Genomic DNA, 16,123 nt, shown 5'->3' with positions numbered 1-16,123 from the left:
TCAGCACCCTGCTGTGAGTTAGTGGTAGAGCTAGGATTAGAATTTAGTTGTTCCATGGTCATTCCAAGAACATACTGTCTCATAACATTAAAAATCAAGCACATGACATGAAAATGGTGCAATACTCTGTCATGTAGTATATGTGGGTATGAGAGCATTCTTGGAACTCCCTCTTCCCAGATTTCAAGCCTGACATATCAGTGACATGCTTAGTCACTTGGGAGGGTGGGAGACTGCTGACTATGCAGCTCTTACCAAACTAAGGGCCCTCTTACTAGTTAGGCTCAGTAGTAGTAGTAGTACTCTTTTCCTCTTCAGACTGACAGTTAAAAATACCAGGGATACAATGTGATGTCAGAGTAGCCAGTGATTCACAGATGTATAGTAAATTTATAAAAATGTGCACTCACTATCTAGCTTTATGCTTAGTGGATATTGAACCAACAATGAGGGCTTGATCCTCCATGGCTAAGGTGTAGCGTTGCATGTATAAAAGCAAGGTAAAATGTCAGGAGTAGGACAGGGAGAAACGGAGAACTTGATCCTTTAGCAAGACCATCAAGTTTCTTCTGACTAGGAGCAAAACTTCACACATAAACCTCGTCTCATCACACACGCTCACTCAATCTGCCCTCTCCCATTTCCAAAGGGCTGGAGACTTACACTGCAGTTGGAGGACTGTGCCTATTTTTTATCTTTACTGGCAACTGTATGTAGCCTTTGCTCATACTTGCCCTGGAGTGAAACGACCTTGTACTCCCTATGCAAGGACTTGCAGAATCAAGGCTTATATGCAGTTCTTGGTGTCACTGTCCAGACCATCCTTTTTTTGGTTATTGTGGTTGTGAAAAGACACATTTTCAGCTCCTTCATCCCATGTTAAATGAATGGCATGGACACTGAATGTCTATGATACCCAATGTCAGCAATGACATAGAATGAATGGTATGGAATGGCAAGCTAAATGCTGCTCAGTTTTGGAGATAAGTGCTCCCATACCATGTGGCATTATGTATAATGTGGAGCATATCACCTTTTCAGCCCACAAGTGAGTTGTACAGTAATAAGGACAGAAGGAGGACATGGATTAAGGTATATCAGGAACATCTTGTGTGAAAGGGAACCAGCTATTAAAATTATCCATATTTCCATAATTTTTAACTGGTAATTTTTCATCATATATAGAATTTCCATAGGTTTTACAAAGCACTGATTGACTGGGAGTATGAAGGGATCATGGTAACTTGCTGAAATAATAATCTGGCTAGCAGGAGGAGTTCAATAAAAGACCCATTTTCACCACTGATTTCCTTTCCAATATTACACCTAATTTTATATGTAACCTTTTGATTATTAACTTTCAGAGACTGCAGGGAAAGTGCTATTGTAACAAAGGTATTTCTGGTAGAATATGAGCCACCAAACATACTCTTTACTGATGAAGATAACGATGAGAATTTTCTGAAAGACCTCTCCAACCAGGCAAGTTACAGCAATGGTAAATCCCTGTTCGACCATAACATTTTGTATTATGTTATAGAGATACAAAATCCAGGTAGCTATAGAATTTCATTATTTTTATTGCTTTATTTGCCCATCTTAGTTGTTCTCAACATTTTCTGGTATTGAAATCTATGAAAGTTCAAATGGTTCGTTCTTTACTGGGACAGCCAATGAAAACTATTGTGATACATCTCTTTTACTTCTGAGCTGCTGACATTATACAAGAATGGTTTTGTTTCAACTGCTAGTAACTTACCACATTTGCCATTCAACCTTCCCAGGGAATGTTGTGTTTAACTGAAATGTTTGTACAGAGACATCCTTTTGAAAATAATGTGCTTCCCATAATGTTTTCTCTGGGATTGCTCTGATCTCATTAAAAAAAAAAAACCTTCTGAAAACGAGAAGTCCAGAAAGGGCCAAATCCTGAAATTCTTATTCAGAGCCTGGTTGTGCCCTGCTGCGTGGGTATACAAGGGAGAATGTAGACAAGAAATCTGGTCTCACTTGTACACTACCACCATGTGCAGCCTGGCACTACTATAGTCCTTGCACTCCACCACATACTGAGATTGCATGCACCTACTATCTCCACCAGGTACAAATCTCATTGTTTAGGAAGAAATGTATACTATGAGAGTGGTGGGATGAAATTTATACTGTGAGGGTGGTGGGATGGCAGCTCTCCTTCTTCCACACCTTTCCTTTCCCAACCTACAGACCTGGACACCTCCCAAGTCCCAGCAAGGGAGTTTCCACGTGGTTAGGGTAATGAGGGAATAATATAACAAAGTCAGTGATCCCTCCTGCTGGGCCCTCCACACTCCATTCCAATGATCTACTGACTGGTATTTGTTGATTACTGATAATAAGCACAGTGCTGTACAAGACACAAATGAAGTCCCTGCCCTGAAGCATTTAGGATATACAGAGGAAGGTGTTAATTTGTGACATTTTTCTTTTTTCTCTTGTCAATCCCTCTCTCACAAGTTGTTGAACTAGAGAGGGTATTTGAAGAATGTGGGTTAGTGTTTGTGGGCTTTGTGAAAGCAGTGAATCTTTAGGAGAGATTTGAATGCGGAGAGGGGTAAGGGCATGACACACCAGGATTGAGAGGGTGTTGCAGCATGGACACTGAGCATGTTTAACAGGTTTAGACACTGGAGGTAGACAAGGAAATAAATGGGATGGTGAAGCTTCTGCTGTCATTGGCAGAATGAAGGGTGACATGAAAGGAAATGGGACTTGTGAGGTAGGCGTCATGCAGGGCCTTGAAGGTGAGACCAAGAAGTTTAAACTTAATATGGTGGGCAAAGGAGAAACTAGAGGGACGTGAGCAGGGGGAATGGAATGGTCTGGATGATGGGGAAGGATGATCATTTTAGCCCTTCTGTGTTAGACATACTAGAGGGGAATGATATTGTTATCAGGGAAGCCAGAGGAGATGAGACGACACCAACTGAGATTGATGATGACTAGACTGAGAATAGCTATGTGTTTGAATTCAGTGTTCTAAGGATTATGCATGTGAGAATATAGACAGGTAATCTTTGTATTCATAGGAGCTGGAAGATGGACTATCTGTCACAAAATTAAAGAAGAAAGGAGTGAATGTGGAAAGCAAATCCAGCTGGAATGCTACAGCCCAAGAGTTTCAAGGTATGACTGCATTAAAGCCAAAATGGACCTTAACCCCACTGAAAGTAGTTGGTAGAAGTGTTTTGGTTTTTTTTGTTCTCTGCAGGAAACTACAGATAATCTCACAGATATCTCAAAGACCAAGCATTTTCTGTGAGTTCAGGTGTGCTGTAGAACCCCTTATGTTTAACAATCTGTCCCAACTTGTATTTAGCTTAAACACTCTGGTTACCTTCCCCAGACCTGAAGAGGAGCTCTTTGAAGCTTGAAAGTTTGTAGCTTCCACCAACAGAAGTTGGTCCAATAACAGTTATCATCTCACCTGCCTTGTCTTTCTCCAATCCTGGGACCAATACAGCTACAACAACACTGCAAACATTTAAGTGAATGGGAGTTTCAGATGTCTTAGAAACAGTTATGCCCATGGCCATCAGAGTTTTGCCTGCATAAGGAGTGCAGAATTACACCACAAGGCAATAATGAAAACTTAACTCAGATTTTATTGATGCTATAAAGTTGATTGTTTCATGGCTATGATAATTGAACCTGCTTAAGAGCATAAGATCCTATTAGCCATTGCTCACTAACTTACTTTTGGCTGAAGGTTTTAGGAGAGGGGAAAATCTTAACTTGGGGGAAAATGCAAAAGGAAACACTTCTTTAGTGAGGAACATGTGATAGATTTCTACTGCCAGAAAACTGCTTGCCAAATAACCTTTTCCAAAATGGCTAGAACTGTTCTTAAATACTGGGATGTCATCCTTTGATAACATGTGGCACAGTGTTAACCAAATCCCATGTTTTTCTGAAGTATGTGATAGAGGAATGATGGGATGAAATTTGGCTGTAATTTTAGACCTGGAGGTAGAGAGAAGAACTGTCCACAAGTCTTTGAAAGGGCCACGGTTCTTGAATGGTCATTTGGAAACACCAGCTTATAGAGAAAAGTCGATCTCAGCACCACCAACACATCAGTCCCAGGTAAATGAAACAGTTACTAGGGGAAGCAATAAGGGCATGGTAGGAGTTGACTTTTAGCCCAGTGTGAGGGAATAACTCCAGAGAGGAGCTGTGAGTCAGAGACAGGCCTCTGAATCACAGTTCCTTCAGAGCTCCTGCTTTGCACCTATTTGGAGGCAGGGGAGGTTGATTGGGTTGGCCCATTTCCAGAACCAGCATGATTGCTGGCGGTATATAGAGGATGGAGGTTGAAGGCCTTCCTGGGCAATATCAGGCCTGTGGCCCTTGCTATTCCCATAGGTCTGAATTTATGATGAGTGAGCCTTGCAGGGTGGCCTGAAGCCCCTTCACTTGTCTGTATAGCCATGCAGGACTGGATGAAAACTGATCCCTAAGCAATTAAAAATGTTTGAAGCTTTCATAGTCATCCTCATTCCTTCTTCCATCTAGTTCACTTCTCTGCCTATATTGTACAGTACTGATTTAAACAAGCTGGTGGTGACAGGCCTGTCATATAATTCTAGAAACGCTCACAGCAGAATTCAGCCATCTTTAAAGGCTGATGAGGCAGAGCAAATTTTGATGACTGGACTCTAATTGTTCCTCTTTCTAACTCATTAGTGATTGACAGACCTGCAGCAGTAGTAGTTTGTTGTTTATTAAATGCAAATGAAATTTAGGATCTGATGCTGCTCTCATTGAAGTAAATAGTAAAACTCATTTACTTTATCAGGAGCAGGTTGGGTCCTTAGTGTGAATCACATACAAAATTCACTGCTTTAGCAGGCCTTGCCTGAGGCCTCTGAACTGCACTGAATTTTGTCTTGAACAATAAGCATTCATATGGTGTTTTGGTCTTGAAAGTGCTTTTCAAACATTTATGAGTTTATCCTAATGCACAAATATTAACTAATTAATGTTAATACCTTGGTAGGATGGTCAAGCTGCAAAAATAAAGTGTTTTTAATAAAGATTATGTGTCATAGTGGGCTGCTGAAGACATACAATTTTTATTAGAAAATTTGCGTGTGCTAAAAATTCAAAAAGAAGAGAACTGCAATGATGTCAGGGCTTTAACAGTCTGATACCCAAAAGGGAGAGGCAAGGTATACTGGGATAAGCACTGGACTTGGAGCCAACTACTCCTGAGCTCTACTGCGAGCTAGACACCAAATCCATCTGTGATACTAAGAAAAATCATGGAAAACCTGCCTTAAGTGGGCAGGTGGGTGTTCCCCATTATGGGGTAATCCCTGGGTGATGTAAAGCCCTTGTTGCCAGCTCCATGCCACCGCCTCTCTTGTACCCCCAGCATAGGGAATAGAAGGGGATTGTGCTCTGCTGACCCCTGTTGGTCTAACAGGTCATAGGGATCATTATCAGCTGGCACAATTTAGAGCACCCCAAGGTTGCTTTAGATTGTGCCAATCTGTTTCCTGGGAGCCCCAGGGATTGTGAGGACAGAAAATTCTTTACCCTTCCTGAATCCTGTCAGCTGTACTAGGTGCTGCTCCAGCACATGCGAGGAGCTGGCTGTTATGTGGCTTCAGGATATGCTTACACAACAAAGGCATACGCTGTGTCTACACTTAAAATGCTACAGCAGCACAACTGCAGTTGCACTATTGTAACGCTCCACTGTAGACACTTACTACAGCAATGAAAGGGGTTCGTCACACCTCCCCAAGGGGTGATAGCCAAGTTTATAGAAGAATTCTTCTATAGACCTAACAAGGCTAAACCGGAGATTGGATTGGCTTAACTCTGCCACTCAGGTGTGGCTTTTTCACACCTGAGTGATGTAGCTGGGTCAGTGTGGACCCGTCCTTGATCTACACAGAAAAGTTAGGTGGACATAGCTACATAGGTCATGGATGTGAAAGAGCCACACTCCTCAGACACAGCTTTGCTGAGCTAAACCCCAGTGCAGACTCAGTTATGTCAATGGAAAATGCCTTCATTGAGGTACCTCACTTCATTCAGGGCGGTGGTATTCTGCTACTATGCTGTATCTACTTTGTGGGGTTATGCTGGCATAGCTACACTGACATAGCTATGCTGTATAGTCTCCTAATTGCAAACGTACTTGGAGACTATACTGGCATAGCCATGTAGACACAGCCGATGCTGACAGAAGGGGTTTTTCTGTCAGTGTGGGAATACCACATCCCCAACCTAATCTAGCTGTTGACAAAAGCCCTCTTTCACTGACATAACTGCGTCTACTTTGGGGGTTAGGTTGGCTGAGCTACATTGGTCAGGGGTGTTGTTTTTTACACCCCTGACTAAAGTAGCTATGCCAATCTAACTTTTCAGTGTAGATCAGGCCATAGGTCATAAGCCATTTATAATAAAATTAATATTTTACAATGTATGTTTCACTGCCTTAAAGAACCACCTTTATTTCAGTTCGTTAGCTCTGCAGTTTCTAGCAGGAAAAGACTAACAAGTACCCAGACAATGAGAATCCAGAAGGAAACAGACTTCCTCAAGTAAGGTGTTTTCTTTTTTCTGCTGTTTATGGTGGGGGAATCACAAAGCAAGTGCTTTAACAATTGAAGTGACAATACTGTTAAATTAAAATAAAAAGAGGAAGGCAAGTGTGGACATTGATTAATAAATGGGGATTGCTGTTGTCATTTAAAAATATTACTGTCTCTTATTGATAATGTCTTTTTATAGTGAGATGAAAATTTAATTAATGATCTTGAGAGTCATTATGAAGACCTCTGACATCCCAGGGGTGAGGAATTGGGTTTGCAAATTACAGTATGCAGCCGTTACTCATGATGGTGAGCATTTGCCCACGAGTAATCCCGGTGAGTGAGAGTAAGTGCTCACCAGTCTAGGCACTTGATCCCATGTTGGGTTTTACTTCAGGAGGTTACAGTATGTAGCAGCACAAACTGAGAACACATTCAACCAGTCTGTTGTTATTTCTAGGTGTGCACATTGCTTAGCTCCTCGCCCATCTGATCCCTTTGCTCGCTTCTGTCAAGAATGTGGTTCTCCTGTCCTGCCTGTGCCAGGGTGTCGCCTTCCGCCCCCTGAAGGAGCCCAGGTCAGCAAAAAAACCATTGCCAACTCACTCCTCTTTAGCGAAACAGCCTCTGCTAATTATCCAACTTACTGCTCAGGGAACTGTAGTTTCCTCATACTTCCATTTGGAAAATCCTGCTCACTGTGATTCTTCATATTGGTCAGTAACTTTGGCAGGACGGACAATAATTCTTTCTGGTTTGTTCTGCGTGTGGCTTTCAGTTGACCAGGGAAAGTTTCAAATGGTGTCTGTTTTAATAAGGATATTCTGGGGGAAAAAATTAATTACTTTCTCTTCATCTGTGCTAGGAAGAGCAACAACATAGATTCCCATTAGTGCTGCAGTGACCAGCAAATCTTCAGAAACTGTAAAGTTATGAACACATACAGGTCCTATTCAAAAGCAGTGCACAGCCCCATGACTTTTTCTTGTATTGCAGTTTCTGTAAAAAGAGCATGAGTATTCATGAACAGGAGCTGATTTTACACGATCAATAGAATGATGTGCGCCTGCACATCTGAGATCTCTCGGTTTAGCTAGGTTTTTATAATGGTGCCCATCATTGTACTGTCAGAATGTCTCCCAAGAGATAATATCCAAAACTTACAATGAGCTGGTGGTCTAATTTTCTTCATTCTTTCCCCTGAGGGCAGTCACAAATACAGTAATGGGGCCCAATCCTGAAATGTAGCAAGTGCCCTCTGCTCCCTGCAAAGTCAATGGAAAGTAAGGATATTCAGCATTTTGCTGGATCAGAATCAGAGTTATGAAGATTTTAACCATATGCATGTTAATATTATTGTACCATTTTAGCTCAACTAGGATCTAATTTAGCTCCTTTAACAAAAATTTCAGTAGTCAATAAATTATCGTACCTTTGCAGCAGTTCTACCTTTCTTCTTTGTAGCATCTTGTCTCCAGAGTTTCCAAATCCTGCTCTTAGTGCAATCAATTGCTAAATTTCCATTGGCTTCATTGAAAGCGGTGTCAGTTCTCAGAATTGTTGCTCAAACTTTTGGCCTTCTGGCAGAGACTGGATCTGGAAACGTTCAGCCATGAAAAGTGAAAGTTTGAGAAAATTGTCAGCAATTGAAAAATGGTCTTTAAAATGGAACTGCTTAGGTAACTTTAACTATAGTTGGAGCACACACTGTTAGCTATAGCTAGGTTTTGACATTGCTGCAATATAATTAATGTTGAACTTGTTGAAGTTGAAAATGAATATTATGCATTTGATAGACTCTGCATATATGTTTTAATTAGTTTTCCCGTGTAGCACCCACTGTTCCCATCCTCTTTGCTTTACACAAACTGCTCAGAGTATTTTTCTCATGTAGCTACCACTGTGCAGTTTATTTATAGTGTTTCACTCCACCACCATCTAGTGCTGTCACAGTATTTTACAATGTTATTCAGCTTTACTACCCCTGTTCCAAAGAGTGGGGCGGAAGTTGTCTCCTCTCAGATAACTCCTCCCTCTCCTTTTCTCTCTTGCTTTGCTTTTTCCTCCATTTATGAGCTAATTAGCTCATTAGTTACCCAGCCCCAATCTGATCTGCTAATCAGGAACTCCTCTTCTTAATCCCTCAAGACTAATTGATTAAATGGTGACCCCAGTGCTTCAATAGGTGTTGATTGCTAGCACTTTGTTACAGTCCTCTAGCCAGGGTATGATTTTGCTCACACATATAATAGTCATAACACAATGAGGCCGAGATTTAGATGCACAATTCCCATTGGAATTGATGGATATTGTGTGCCTAAATCCCTTAGATGGCTTTGAAAAAATCTTACCCTAAAGCTCTGTATAGCTATTTATGATCTATTTATCATAATCAGAGTGTTTGGTCCTGTACAAAACAGAGGTAGTCATTGCTACAAGGAATAGTCTGAGGACTAGTCTATGCTAGAAGTGCTACTTGGGCGCAGCTGCACTGATGCAGCGCATCTGGTGAAGATACTCTATGCTGACAGTTGAGAGCTCTCCCATCAGCATAATAAATCCATCTCCGCAAGAGGCGGTACCTATGTCGGTGGGAGAAGCTCTCCCGCCGACATAGCACTGTCCATACCAGCACTTAAGTTGCACTGACCTATGTCGCTCAGAGGGGTGGCTTATTCACACACACAAATTATATTGAAGTAAGTGATAGTGTAGACCTTGTCTAAAAACCTTGATCCTGAAAACACTCATGACTAATTTTGCACATGTAAGCAGTCCCATTGAATTCAGTGAGACTGGTCACATACTTAAAGGTATGTGTTTCCAATACTGAGGCCATAATTGCTTAGGTAGTACAGACATGCCAGATGATGGACAAATCTCAAAGTAGTGTAGATTTCACTTTATTTTAAATGTTACATTAGACACTTAGCGTGAACTCCTGGCCTCACTGAAATCAGTGAGAGTTTGGCCATTGACTTCAGTGGGGCCAGGATTTGACCTTTATTATTTTGTGGTTGAGAGGCTATGCTGAAGAGGGACTTCCAAGCTTGAGGGGAAGCATAGAAGAAAGTGCAAAGATAAAAGTGTGAGGATATACAGGGACATTTAGTGGGAGATGAGAGTAGAACTGTGGGCTGGGGCAGTGTTATGCCCAGCCTTGAATGAAGGGGAAGATGGAAAGTTTGAACTGGACACAAATGCCCATGGAAAGCCAGTGAAAGGAGTGGTATGGTCAGAGTGACAGGAGAAGAACAATTTTGGCAGTGGCATTTTGGATAGACTGTAGGGGTTGAAATAAGAAGCAGTGAGAACAGGAAATAGGCGGTTACATCAGTTGAGAGCTGACTAAGTAGGAAAGAGAAGAATTTTGGGGACCTGAAATGATATGGTGTAGTGAGGTGCTGGTCTGCCTCCTCCTCCGGGTCACCACCTCACCATCTCACAGTCTATCAACAGGGGGAATTAGCCAATAGGCAGTTTAGCTCTGGCTCTCAGGCAGGGCAGGGCAGCAGTCTGTTGCCCCTACCGCTCAGGTAAGCAGTCTATTAGATCAGGGCCCTCAGGCAGGGGCAGAGCCAAAAGAGGGCTCAAGCTGCGCAGCAATCAAGAGGCTCAGGCAGGGACTAAGCAGCACCACAGTCTTTTTCCTGATGTCTTGGCTCAGGCAGATGATAGACAGATACAGCCTCTCAGCCTGCAATGGGAGTGATGCCACCCCAGGGGTGGGCTGGCAAGAGGTGGGAGACCCAGGTCCACTCAACTCCAGCAGGTTCCAGCCCAGGGCCCTGGCAGTGGCAGAGTGTCCATCACTGGGTCAGCAGGGTCCCCACAGAAACACACTGACAAAGGTTCAGGCCCCAACAACAGCCACACTGTAGTCAGCCATCCCTGGGCTACTTCCTACTCTCCCCTTGGGGTGCACCTGGATCCACAGGCTGTCATTCATCCACCTCAGGGTAGGTGGCCAGTGGCAGTCCCAGCAGCCCACCTGTAGATCCGGGATCCCCGATGGGCAGGATATCTCTAGGATCAGTAGCAAAGTAAGCCACCTGGCTCAAGCTGAATATATCTGTCTCCCTCACAGTCTTAGCCTCAACTGAGGCTAAAGGCCCTGCCTTTTATACTTCCTGTCCCGCCTACCCACTTCTGATGGGGGGGTAAGGTTGGTCTGGCTCCGCCCACTTGGGTAGGGAGGGTCATTCCTTCCCCTCTACCTCCGACGGAGGCCACACCACCTCACTACATATGGTATAACTATGGAATAATTATAGCCATAATTACATAGATAAAATTAATTCTGCTGTGTTAGATTGCATGGATCAAAATAAGTAATTTTGTGGGAATCAAATCACTTGTCCCATTATCTTAAAAAATTATTCATAGCAGGGTAATGCCAGACACAGAAAAGCAAGTTATGTTCTGGTGAGAAGTCATCCTGTAATCTCTGTGATCACATCTGATGAGAGAGATTGTTTGAAACAAATGAGAATATTCCCTCAAACACTGTCTTACATGTCAGTACAGTACTCATGTTGGACTTGTTTTCATCTAATAATAGTAATCAACACCAGGCTTGCAAAACAGCAACAGCCTTGTTATTTAGTCTGTTGAGATGGATATCTGGAAGAGAATGTAAATGAACTTGTTTTAGAATGGCAGCGATATTCTGGAATTAACTCTAAAAATGGCACCATTAGAGTTCATCATCAATTCCAAAGAAACCACCATTTGAAGAGGTGTAAAATTTAGCTCTAAAACATGTAGAAATGGGCTGACAAATGAGTTTACAAATTTCCACTTAGGCATCTATTTTTAAGCAAAATGTATCTTGTATTGTCTTGTATTGTATCAAGATTATATTGTACAATCTTATATTGTTGTCCTCTATTTTTGTTTTCTTAGTTTTACTAGACTTTGAAAAACAGTACCTACATTGGTTTCCAATCTCTATTTTGTCTCCCCTTCCCCCAGCTAAAGTTACAATAATAATTTTTATTATTTATTATTATTTGTATTGCACTGGTGCCAGAAAAGTTGATCAGGATGTTGTGCTGGGCTCTGTACACACACATAGGAAGACACAGCCTGTGTTCCAGGTAGCTTAGAATTCACTTTTTAGCAGACCACTTGTCTAATGGGAATAGTTCCTTTAGACAGCGGTGGTCCATGACACTTTTTAGTATTTACTGTGTATTAGACAGTGATTGTTATGCATATTGGGGAAAATCTTGCCCCATCTACTGCATGGCTGTAGAAAGCCCTGGTCCTATTGGGACTTACCTGGTTCCTTTTGGAGTAGGTGGATTGCAGGTCCTGTCTGGCACAACACATTTCTAGGAGGTTCATGGTGAAGGTGTAATTTATGGGCACGGCAAGAGCAGCTATCTGTGGAGGTATGCACATACAACTGTTATTCTCCTTGTGCAAGTGGCCCTCAGGCACCTAGTATCTCCCTGGCCTACTGGAACCTTAAGGAAGCAGTAAGTGCTTCACTGCAGCTTGGAGGGATGATTCTTTCCCCTTCTCCCTAAAGTACCCATAGACATCCTAGGTGCATCCCTGTGCAATGTGGAATCCAGCTTTGGGGAGAGGGGATTAAGTAAGATGAGATCAGAGGTTCCTGCTGTTTCCTTCCACCTCCCTCTCCCCACTGTGTTACTGCTACAGCCATAATAGCAAAAGTGAAGCTTCTCTACAGAGGCACGATGATGTCAGGGAAAAGGAATCCATCCCCACCACAATCATGAGGGCTACTCCAAGCATAGGGCCCTGATTTATCTACTCAAGGCATAGCCTTTAGAAAACAATTTCATTCTACTTCCCAGCAGTGTAAATTGCCATAAGTCATTGTAATGCTTCATGTGCTTCAATGTGTACTTTGCTTAGTGTTCCCTGACACCGTACCTCAGAGGAAAGGAGCCAGTCTGTTGCGAATCAGGTATGACCCAATGCTGAGGTCCTTACTCAGGTAATGTCTCACCAGAATTAGCATGAGGCTTTTTTCCTGAGTAAAGACTAAGGATTGCAGGATTTGGCTTATAAAAAACCCTAGTAATGACAACATCATATGGTGTGTTAGCAGGAGTAATTCAGCATGTAGATATATAAAAATATCAGGCCCCTGGACCTACTGCGTTAGCCTCTGTTAAGTGATAATATTGAAAAGCCTGATATTAACTTTTGTGATTGTGTAATTTTCGAGTATAAAGAAACATCATGTTGTCTTCTGTGCAGATGGGACTATGTGTAGAATGCAAAACTCTGGTGCCAATGAACACACCCAGTTGTATTGTGTGTGAGGCCGCCATAGCTCCACAGCTGCAGCCCCAGGCCAGCATCTGCTTAAAGGTAATTAAAAATAAATGTAACCAAGAGGTAAATTACCTAGAGGTTTCTATGTTTCCAATAGACAATTTTGTTACAATGTTTTGATTCCATTTGGCTTTGGCTCATTATACTGCTGCAACTTGGAGTTACTAGGATTTAAAATGTTTATTGAACAGTAGCTGTCATTAAAGATAGACCACAGAAGCATGACAAGGCATGTTGTACAAGAACACAATATGTCAGTAATATCTATTTGAGTAAGGTATGGATGCATTTCTTCTGCACAATATAGAGTATGGTATTTTGATCTGTCTAGGCATTTATATCTTACTCAGAGCTATTTTAACTCTAATAAATCTGTCTTCACAATTCTATTTACCTCTTTTGATTGTAAAATATTACTTGTTGTATGGGAATGGCACAGCTGGAGCAGTTATTGGAGATGGGGTGGGGGCTTGGATGGGGGTGTGGGGAGTCTCACCTGGTGATCCTCAGCTAGCTTTAATTGTGCTAATTATTGTGGGGTGTGATAGGCTGTGGAGGCATTTCTAAGAAAAGGAGGATACTGTGGAGGAGCTGCTGCAGGAGGAATGGTGGGAATGGGGATTGTCAGAAAGTGAACTAAAGGTGTTCACTGGCTGAAGGAGCTGTCACTTTGATGACAAAAGTGACAGTTGTCATAGACATCAGCTCACACTTTAAATGATTTAGAGCACGCCGAATGTAGGTACAGTGGCAAACCTAAACTGATTGAGCATGGCTAGTGTGGACACACTTGTCGACACTTGAATTTGTCATAATTATAATTCCTAGCACCAGTGGAAACTCACATTCCTTAGCAGTAACCAAGGCTGGCCAGTGAGTTCTGTCCAGGAGGAGTACCCCAAAGGTATAGGTGTTTTTCTTTTGATTTTCCTTGCAAGTAATAGACTGTGTGCAAGGAACTGTGTGTACAACTAAGCAAGCTGGCACTAATGTGTAAACAGCCTGAATACTGATGCAGGAACCCCTGAGTCATATGTCCTGCCAATTCAACAATGCTGCCGTCAGTTGCAGATCTGCATGGTAAATGGGCAGGTAGCTTAATTTTACTAAAGCCAAAACTACGGGAGTTATTTGAGCACTATGCTGTGCATACTTGAGGAAGTTCCTCCATCTGCAGGACTAAGCTACTCATGTATCTCTGCAGGCTCAAGTCCCTGTAGAGCAGATGGTTTATCCTTACCCTCCTGTTAGTTGCAATTAAAAATGATCCAGTAATTAGCCTGCTTTTTCTGTATTTTAAAGGGCAAGGTAGTCTGTCGGGTGTGTGGCACAGGAAATCCTATTCACATAAAATACTGTGTGACCTGTGAAAGCAGACTGCCTGAAACACAGATGGTAAGGTTATGCACAGAACAGTCACTCTTGGTTAAATGATATCAATGAATTAACTTAATTTTCTTGAAAACATGGGGTCAGTCCTGGTCCTATGCAGGGGTTATACTTTCCTCTGAATAGCCTAGGGCAGAATTCTAGCACCTAGAAGTGCTCCCCTTGAAATACTGTGCTCTGAGCTCCATAAGATGCTTGGAAATCCCATCATACACTGTTTTTCCTGTGGGAACCACGGTTGTACAGTGCTGCTGTCTCTGCCAAAAGGTGTTTTGAAAATGCGTTTTAAAGGTCATGGTCTTGACTCAAAGTGTCCTGAATTTAGTGAGGCTTGTGTGTTCAGTTCTTTTTAAAATTTCAATCAAGGACTATAAATCTTGACAGCAGTGATAGGTAATTGTGGCAGGAAAGACAATTCATATCGATTTAAAATTTTGTGTGTATTAGTGACATTTTAATTATTTTTGTTATCTCCACTGCCTACATGTCCCATCAACGTACAACTACTATGCTTGTTTTTGGCAATGACTTTGTCCAGAGGTGAGAGAAACAACAGTGAATTTTCCCTCTAAGATTGCTGTCTGTGTCATCTTCCAATTTAGTTCATTTGTTTTGGTGGAGTAATTTTTCATTTCTACCCCTTAGGCAAAACCTCTTCTAAATGCCCAATGAGAGATTTCCTTTTTCTAAGCAGGGAGAGATACAGAGATGAGATAAGACAGTAATAATTTGGATCTGATTGCCTGCTGGTCACTATGACAACAAATCATAGCTAAAACCATGATAATCTTGCTTCAAAAGAAAGTTCAGTGGGACTACTCACAAGCTTAAAGTTAAGCACATGCTTAAGTGCTTTGCTGAACACAGATGGTGTTACTCAGCTGCTTAAAATTGAGTATATGTATAAATGCTTTGTTGAATCAGGATCTCAGACTGCCCTGTAGTAACTTAAAAAAAATAGATAAGGGTTGATAGGAATACTATCAAGTAATTTAAAATGTAGTTTCCCTTAAAATTATTGTAATCTGGTAGAGATTATCCTTCAAATGTGAAATAGCTTTAAAAACAAACAGACAAGATTCCACCGCTCATTTACTTAGAAATTAAAAACCATGATTGCTACTGGTCCCAGATTAAAATGATGTTGTGCTCCCTCTCCTGCAACTGTAGCTTTGATTTCAAACGTCTCTGACCTCAGGCTTTGTTAGTTATCATCAATGATGCATACAGAAACCCATGGCAAAAGGAGTCATAAATTTTCAGATATTTTTGTAGTGGACTGTTATTTGTAATAACCCCTTTGGAACTCCTTTAGACTGGAAATCTGTTTTCCTATAAGAATTGTATTTAATCATTGTGCACTCTCGCTGATTCATTATAGTAGGGTTACGCTGTAGAACTGGCTTAATGGCAGTGAAACAGTTATAGAAAATGAGAGATCAGAATAAATTGGAAACAACTGATCCCCTCTGGCACTCCACCCGTCCCAACATTTTAAGATTTCCATGAATCTTGCAAACAAATAAGGAAAATATTGGTCACATTTTCTATCATGGAATGTAAATTTTTCAACATAGGCTCAGTTTTAATTTCAAATTTTCCTTATGCCCTGATGTTTCTAGATAAATAATTGCTCTATTAAAAAAGGACAAAATATGTTAGGAAATAAGGTTTTGTGGTCAGTTTCTCAGAAGATGAATAATGGACAGTTAGACATACTCAAAACTATTTTAAAATATTTTAATCTGTCCTTCAAATGAGAAAATTTTGCATCAGATCAAAGAAAACTCAATGTTAATTCACTGCTGAAAGCATTGTTTTAGACTGAGCATTCC

The 16,123-nt window shown here is 41.5% G+C and overlaps 1 protein-coding gene and 1 long non-coding RNA gene across 3 annotated transcripts in view; one reads left to right on the top strand and one right to left on the bottom strand.

The window, feature by feature from the left end:
- Window positions 1-16,123, top strand: part of DZANK1 (double zinc ribbon and ankyrin repeat domains 1) — a 32,982-nt gene that overhangs the window by 1,577 nt on the left and 15,282 nt on the right. Inside the window, exons 3-9 of the mRNA XM_067565364.1 lie at window positions 1,365-1,482; window positions 3,066-3,162; window positions 3,998-4,122; window positions 6,511-6,593; window positions 7,045-7,162; window positions 12,822-12,935; window positions 14,202-14,294. Coding sequence (XP_067421465.1) covers window positions 1,365-1,482; window positions 3,066-3,162; window positions 3,998-4,122; window positions 6,511-6,593; window positions 7,045-7,162; window positions 12,822-12,935; window positions 14,202-14,294 — 748 coding nt within the window. The remainder of the gene's footprint in view (window positions 1-1,364; window positions 1,483-3,065; window positions 3,163-3,997; window positions 4,123-6,510; window positions 6,594-7,044; window positions 7,163-12,821; window positions 12,936-14,201; window positions 14,295-16,123) is intronic.
- On the bottom strand, window positions 7,153-10,667 carry LOC137164456 (uncharacterized). Of its 2 annotated transcripts, none has more exons than XR_010923034.1 (4): window positions 10,576-10,667; window positions 8,017-8,180; window positions 7,749-7,849; window positions 7,153-7,583 (listed from the first exon to the last, which is right to left on the bottom strand). It is a non-coding gene; the product is annotated as an uncharacterized lncRNA (long non-coding RNA). The 2 variants fall into 2 exon arrangements; XR_010923035.1 differs by lacking the exon at window positions 10,576-10,667 and adding an exon at window positions 8,567-8,738.

Source organism: Emydura macquarii, unplaced genomic scaffold, assembly GCF_026122565.2.
Source record: "Emydura macquarii macquarii isolate MOO-44397 ecotype Brisbane River unplaced genomic scaffold, CSIRO-AGI_Emac_v2 contig_2676, whole genome shotgun sequence".
Taxonomy (NCBI): Eukaryota; Metazoa; Chordata; order Testudines; family Chelidae; genus Emydura; species Emydura macquarii.
Note: the sequence above shows the minus strand (reverse complement) of the source record. Positions and strands in the feature narration are given on the sequence as shown.